Below are 7,284 nucleotides of genomic sequence, written 5' to 3'. Positions count from 1 at the left end.
AGAAGGAACCTTTTGACCCAGTTAAAGTGTCGGTACACACCAGATGTTAGTGTGGCAGATCAGACCGTCTGCTCCTCTAGGTTCCCTCTGACCTTTAACCTCATGCAGGAAAACATGCCATGTTGCTATGGAAACAGAGAAGAGTCTAACCTGGTAGAGGTCGAAACCCTGCGACTCCATCAGGTCATAAGGTCGGATGATCCCGTCCTCCCGGATCAGACGGGCCGGCCGGAGTTTGGTCACCTCCTCTGTCGCCTCGGCCGCTCTGACACACACACACACACACACACACACTTGAATGAGCGGTTCAGAGTGGTGTGGAGTCGCAGCCCTGCTCAAGCGGACTGACGGTTCTGATCCAGACTCTGAGCCGAGCCCAGTCATGCTGCAGCTGCTGCTCTCAGGTAAGGGCTCACCTGGTGGGGCCTCTGCAGGGGCAGCGTGAAACTTCAACAGGTTATTTATGGGTCACATGACAGATGGCCCCTCCAACCAGGAGAGGAGCCATTATTTCAGCTCCTTCCATCTGATCTCAGTGGGAACTTGTTCACTTTGACATCATCATTATTTTTTATCAACATTTAAATTCATTTGCACAAAATCTCAAGATTTAATTTGAAAACAGAAACTCCTCAGAAGCTCCATAAACATTTATGCACCAAAACTTTTAGTAGTTCCGCAAAATGGCAACAGACTTAGCAGCTGTTAGTGAGAACCATGCAACCCAGAACCAATCAGAACCATTCAGACCCGTCGGACCGCCGTCCCCTGAGGTCAGACCAACACCGGTTCTGACTGCAGTGAACATCGGACCATCCATCGGGTCGTCCAGGAGCATTTCAGCCTCGTTTCAGTCGATGGTTTTAATTCGTAGGGAAGTCAACGAAGAAGAAAAGGCGCCGACAAGTTTTCATGCAGTTGTCGTTGTGCTCCGGCAGGCGGGACAGGAAGTTCTCCTCAAGGGGGCGTGGCCAAACAACATGCTGACAGAGGGGCGGAGCCACAAGCGGCGAGTTGGACCCGGTGCACAAAACACGATGCTGTGACTTACTGTCAGTGTGCAGCATCACTTAACATGCAAACATCTGCAGCTGGTTAAAGCTCCAGCATCAAGTCAAACAGCAACTTGATTGAACAGCAGCGATGGACAGAGCACAGCTCCAACAGTTCAGGTGGGATACTCACACCCCAAACAGCGAAGAACACAAAGAACAGAAATCCCAACAACCACAGCAGACAGAAAACAAAAGCAGAAAAATGTGAAAATTAGAGACAACAACAACATTTAGACGCCCACAGGAAGTTCCCAGAGGAACCGCTTCACGAGCCGCCGAACCTCACCTCTGGATGCCCTGCAAGGTGCTGCTGGCCATGTCCACGATGCCGCCGGTGGGCCGCGCCACCACGCCCACCAGGCCCTTCCCGATGCCCTTAAAGAAACCGGCCGCGCCCTCCTTCTTGGCTCCTGCGGACAGAAACACAGGCTGGCTTCAGATGGCAACAGGCAACCAGGTGTGAGTCGGCAGCCAGAGGTTCTGAGCGGTTTGGTTTCGAGGATCTGCTAAAAATAAAGCAGAGAGTTTTGGGTCAAAGATGTGAATAATCAGGAGGGTTTCAGTGATCTGGACCCGATCCATGAGGTTCTGACGGGTCGACGGAACACGGTCAGGTGGATCTGCTAAACAAGACTGATGTTGTATGTAATCTATATTTAGCCAGGTGTCTCCATCTCAAGGAGATTAAAAATCTATTTTTCAAGAGAAATCAGGACTGGCAGCAACATTCAGAATCACAAATCAAAACCAAAAGAAAATACAACAAATAAGAAAAATAACAGCACAGGCAGTGAAAATAGGATTAGAATACAAATTCATGTTAATCAAAGCATTTACCAAAAAAAAGCCTTATTTACAAGCCGAGGCCTTAAAAACCATCTAATTCAACTTAAAGTTTTTCTGCAGGATTTTCAGTGTGAACATTAGAAACAGTTAATAAAGTTAAATCATCCATAACTGCCTGGGAATGTTGTGACAATGAGGGACAAGAGAGACGGGCAGTAAAACCCAAGATGGCTTATTGGATAAAAGCAGAGGGGAACGCTGTCCACCTGTGATAAAGCAAAACGCTCCATAAGATCCAGAATGCAGCTTATGCAAACAGGCCAAACATACAAGCATAAAATTCACGTCACAATAATCGAAAATGGGCAAAAAGTGGCAGCAACAAGACGTTTCCTAGCCTCAAATGATAAAATCGAATTCTGAAATAAAAACCCAACTTGAACTTTTTCACAAGCTGTGGGGAACAAAGCCCAGGAAATCAATTACAAAACCTAAAAATTTATTCTGAGCCTCGATCCGATGCCTGAACAGTAATGATGGAGGAATAAACTTTACTTTCGATATCTGAGTGTTTAAAACAAACTTTACATTACACACAACCTCATCAAAAGCTGCTTGATGAACTTTTAACTGTATTGCAGCATAAAACAGCAACAACAATTAGCATTTGGGAGATTTTTATTGAAACTGTTAATATAGATTATAAAAAGAAGGGGACCTAGGACAGAACCTGGTGGAACACCCCTGGATACTTAAAGGCAGGTGGAAGGAAGACCTTCCACCTGCACACACTGTGACCTGCCAGACAGTTTGTTTTTAAACCAACTGATTGGAGAGAGTCCGATGTAGAGAGACTTTTCAGTAACATTTCGTAATCAGCTGAATAAAAAGGCTTTTGATAAGTCAATAAAAAGTGCTGCAGTGTTGAATTTTTACCTACAAAACAGATTAAATCATTTAATACTTCTAAAGTTGCTGTTTTATTTATTACTATTATTTGAAGTGACAGGGAATATTATATTTTCAGAATCTGGATCAAATAATCCAGAAGATTACATCATCTAACAGGTCATGACCCTGGAAGTTCAGATGGTTTTAAAGAACCTGAAGGGTTTCCAGAATCCAGATCTAAAAGATCCGGATCAGGAATAAGTCAGGTGTCAATCAGAAAACAAGTGTTTCTGGGATTTCACGGAGAACAGTTCAAAGCTTTAATTCATTCTTTAATCTTTCATAAAACTTGTATTTTCTTTTATTTAGGGTCAGAAATCCTAAATTTGTTTCTGTTCTCCTGAAAATGACTTGAACTTTGTGTTTCCAACAAATAGGAGCCATCAAACACATACCTTCCACTGGTTTGGTGACAATGCCAGTAACCCCACCAACAACGCCCTGCAGAAACACGGTTTGTTACTGAGATGCATCAGATCACTGCTGGTCCAGCAGAACCAGAACCGTTCCTCTCCAGACCTTCAGCAGTCCTTTTCCTCCTTTGGCCAGACTGTCTTTGAAGTCCTTCGTTGGCCGGTTTATGTCCTCCCGGCGTTCCTGCTGGAACTCCTTGTCCATGGTCATGGCAGCCAGGCCTTTACCCATGGAACCTGTGATCTTGGAGAACATTCCTGCAGCGCCACCTACAGGAGAAACACCCATGTTGGAAGCACCAACCTCAGAAATCAGGACCCGTCACAAGTTAAATCAACATCTTTCTCCAAGGCTCTTACCAACAGTTGAACCAAAAAGGCTGCGGACCCCGATCGCCAAACCTTCAGCAAACTCCTCTGGACCCTGAACGGCTCCCTGGCAAACACACAGAACCCGCTTCCATCAGAACCTCCACCTGGGTCGGGTTTCATGTGGATCTCGCGATAAACTAGATGTTTTACCTGGAATGGTTCATAAAAGAAGGCTTCCACGCCTTGGGAGAGGCCTCGGATCACTCCGAACGGATTACCCAGCACATCCAGGCCGAGAACCAGAACATACATCTGCTTAAGGAACTGCAGAAAGATCAGAAGTCCAGAAGTTCACAACACACACTTTGGCAGGAGCCGACCCAACATCCCAGGCTGGACAGTTAGAGGATCAGGCTAAGGACGGGCAACGATGTTACCTCTTCAGAGTAGTGTCGGCCCACGGCCCACATCAGATTCTCTTTGCTGTAGAACTGGTACCTCACTTCAAAGAAGGCCAGTCTGACAGAAACGCAGAGGAGAATCAACATCCGGACAAAGAAACTACTTCAGCAGCCATTTCTGCGCAAACAGAGGATACTTCTTACTTGAAGATGATATCGTCAACGTTGGTCAGAGTAGCACCGATGCTCTTCAGCACCAGGTTCAGGGACTGAGTAATGGGGTTCTCCTGGACAGAGTCACCATCGCTGGAGCCCAGAGACAGACTGAGGTGGAGCTGGAAGGCAAAGCGGGACCAGTGAGGGCTTTCTGCACAACCGTCTGGACAGCCTCCAGAAACAACTCTCAGGTTGGAGGTTCATAACATATTAGATGAATTCAGTCTCATCCAGCAAAGAGAGCAGGACTGAAGTTACCTTGACAGGTGAGATGTGAAAATGCTCGAAGAAGCTGAGTCCCGACACGTCGGACAGAGAGGCGTCAGTCGGCTCGGCCTGAAGGCGCTTCAGATCTCCTTCGATGAGTCCCGACTGAAACACAAACAGCTCAAAGCAACATCTCATCTGTGAAGATTAGGGAAAATATCCAGTTTCTGCTTTTCTTCACCTTCTTCCCATCATTCTGCAGGTTAGCAGCTGGGCTGAACAGAGCTGCAACAGCATCAAGGAAACCTTGGTCGATCTTCAACGCCATCTCCTGAACTAGAGCCATGAAGTACCTGAAGCACACAGGAAGGTTAGAAGACTCACCTGAATCCAGGTCTCACTCACAGAACCTGGTTCCCTGCTGTGGTTCTTACTTAATCTGGGTGACGTTGCTGTGCTGGTTGAACCTTGTGATGACAGACACATCGATGAAGGGTTTCGGCTCTGAGGAGGCAGAACTCACAGTTAGACTCTCTGTAGTAAGTTTGAGGCTTAATGGGAATAGAAGGACACACCTGAGTCCAGAGCGATGGACTTTGGTGGAGGGACTGGATGGAAGATGATGGGGAAAACCGCACCGGGCAACTGGTTGTCCACCTGTAATCAATAAACCAGTGTTTGAGTCTAGGAGAGTGAGCTTCAGTCCAAGTGTGTGTCCAGGTGTGTGAACGTTTACCTGCAGCCAGTGCAGTTGGGCTCTCAGGCTGCGCTGGTGCAGTGACCTCTTGAACTCCACCTGGATCCCAGACAGGAAGTTCCTCCTCACAGGGCACGAATGGGGTTGCCGCATCATCATGATAGCTGGACGGAGGTTCACCTAGCAACGGGTGACATCATAAACTTACAGTCATCTCGTCAGACAGAAGTCTGGGTCAGATAAACACATATGGACCCCTGACTGAGTCGCTTGTGGTGACCTCTGACCTCCAGGTTGCTGTCCAGTCTGACCCAGCCTCCCTCCGTCTTCCCACTCAGCTGACTCTGGTAAACCTTCTCCAGCTGGTTGATGTTCTTCTGACTGAAGGACTTCCAGCGATTCTTTGGCTTAAACTCCCAAACCACACCGGAGCTGTGAGGCAGAACCGCAGCAGAGTCACTCCATCAGCAGCGCTGGACGCTCAGGACTAACTAATGACTGAAAAGGCTTAAAGTGCCTGGATATTTGTTGTGGCATTACCATATTTATTTTAAAAATGCTTCAAGAATTATCGTAAAATGATTCAAAAGTTTTTTTAATGTGTTTCTGGAGGTATCTGTGCCTCCACTGTTCAGTCAGATAACATCATGGAGTTTACCTGGTGATGCCGATGTACGCGATCTCCTGCCGGTTGCCGTTGTTGATGAGCGACAGGCCGAGGTTCTGCAGAGACACTTTCAGTTCCTGCTGAAATTGTTCGAGCTCCTCCGATTGCCGAGCCCTGGTGACCACGCCAGTGTCCTCGGTGAACAGCAGCACCCGCTGCCGTCCATCCAGGAAGGACACCCAGTGGATCTGAGCCTGGCCATCATAGGTAAACTGACTCACATCATCCTGAAGGAGGCAAAGCGAGACGCTCTATGAAGCGGCTGTGCTGGAGGTTTTAACGGCATCCACATTTACAGGCAGCTGGTTGTGAACAGAAAGGACTGAAGGGCCCAGAGTTAGCTACTGGAAGACAGGAGGAACTTGTCTTCAAATCAGCAGCTGGACCTTCCAGCAACTCTCAAGACACAAAGTATTTTCTGTTAGCTGCATGTTGCAAAGACCTCTGGGTCTTCAAGAGATTGACAGATTTTTCATTTTGCTTTGGCCATAATTTACAAAAACATGTAGCAACCTCAATAATACATACTGTCTCATGAATTGATTAGGACTTTGCTCATTTTGTGGCTGCAGAAGCTTCAGGTAAGACTATACTGACGTACAGTTGTGTTCACCGTTTTTGTTTGATTTTCAACTTTTACACCTCAGTACGTTTCTAGAAGTTTAGTAAAGGTTTAGAAAACCAGCAGACCCAACAGGCCTGATGTTCATGCTGCTGATTCTGTGAAACTGAATCATTTACTGAAAGGGGCGTGTTCAAAAAGTAGCAGTGCTGCGTTCAATCAGAGAGGTCATTGATTATAGGAAATAAATAGGTGTTAAGCAGGTGACCCTTATGTAAGATCAAGGCAACTGATGCTGCTGGACGTGTATTTGTTGTTAAACAAAGAGTAATAGGAATCGCTTCATGACACTGATCAGAAGAAGAGTATTTTAACTAGAAAATTCCTGAAGAAATTTAAATAGGGCCTGCAGAAGTGTGCCCATCGATTTGGACCTAGCATTTTTAGCCACAGCGAACACATCTGTACAGGTCTGACATGGGTCACCACCAGGTCCATCACCATAGTGCTATAGCTGACCGGGTTCACCACTACAGTGGCTGAACCCCATCCACCGTGAAATTCAGCCTGAGACCGACGACTATAAGCTTCGCACATGTGGTTCTCACTCATGGTCCAAAATAAAAAACATGAAGAAAGTTGGTAATAGTTAATTTCTAAAAACAATTTCAATTTTCATAGTAAAGATTTTAATTTACACTCCAAAATTCAGACAAGTAATAATTTTATGTAAGCAAAATATGAATAGTCACAGGAAATATGTATTCTTCCCACAATGCATTGTGAGATCTGATTCAGCGCTGTGACTACTCACTGCCTCTGTCTAGGACCCGTTGCTATGGTAATTAATTATCTGCACCTGGGCTGGCTCTCTCCCTGGTTTCTATACTTGTGAGACACCCAGCGTCAGTCTCAGGGCCCTGACAAGAAACCATAAGACCTAGGAAAATTTTGAAAACATTTTACGGGAGCAGGCATGTGTATCTATGTCATGACCAACTTTGAGATCAATAGGCC

At 46.2% G+C, this 7,284-nt stretch overlaps 1 protein-coding gene and 1 long non-coding RNA gene across 2 annotated transcripts in view; both read right to left on the bottom strand.

Annotated features, from left to right (window-relative positions):
- LOC106939844 (uncharacterized) overlaps positions 1–144 on the bottom strand; it is a 4,564-nt gene extending 4,420 nt beyond the window's left edge. Inside the window, exon 1 of the long non-coding RNA XR_001422928.1 lies at positions 10–144. This is a non-coding gene — a long non-coding RNA (uncharacterized LOC106939844). The remainder of the gene's footprint in view (positions 1–9) is intronic.
- vps13c (vacuolar protein sorting 13 homolog C) overlaps positions 1–7,284 on the bottom strand; it is a gene marked incomplete at its 5' end in the record, with an annotated part of 52,647 nt that overhangs the window by 13,933 nt on the left and 31,430 nt on the right. Inside the window, 16 exons of the mRNA XM_015022406.1 lie at positions 151–265; positions 417–428; positions 1,342–1,465; positions 3,188–3,233; positions 3,312–3,475; positions 3,566–3,641; positions 3,728–3,841; positions 3,955–4,036; positions 4,123–4,253; positions 4,393–4,506; positions 4,583–4,694; positions 4,776–4,845; positions 4,917–4,998; positions 5,078–5,218; positions 5,326–5,470; positions 5,697–5,932. Of these exons, the coding sequence (XP_014877892.1) occupies positions 151–265; positions 417–428; positions 1,342–1,465; positions 3,188–3,233; positions 3,312–3,475; positions 3,566–3,641; positions 3,728–3,841; positions 3,955–4,036; positions 4,123–4,253; positions 4,393–4,506; positions 4,583–4,694; positions 4,776–4,845; positions 4,917–4,998; positions 5,078–5,218; positions 5,326–5,470; positions 5,697–5,932 (1,764 nt within the window). The remainder of the gene's footprint in view (positions 1–150; positions 266–416; positions 429–1,341; positions 1,466–3,187; positions 3,234–3,311; positions 3,476–3,565; positions 3,642–3,727; positions 3,842–3,954; positions 4,037–4,122; positions 4,254–4,392; positions 4,507–4,582; positions 4,695–4,775; positions 4,846–4,916; positions 4,999–5,077; positions 5,219–5,325; positions 5,471–5,696; positions 5,933–7,284) is intronic.

Source organism: Poecilia latipinna, unplaced genomic scaffold (assembly GCF_001443285.1).
Source record: "Poecilia latipinna isolate Pla-1442-1.1 unplaced genomic scaffold, P_latipinna-1.0 Scaffold2997, whole genome shotgun sequence".
Taxonomy (NCBI): Eukaryota; Metazoa; Chordata; class Actinopteri; order Cyprinodontiformes; family Poeciliidae; genus Poecilia; species Poecilia latipinna.
The sequence above is the reverse complement of the archived record's forward strand: the minus strand, read 5'-3'. Positions and strand labels throughout refer to the sequence as shown.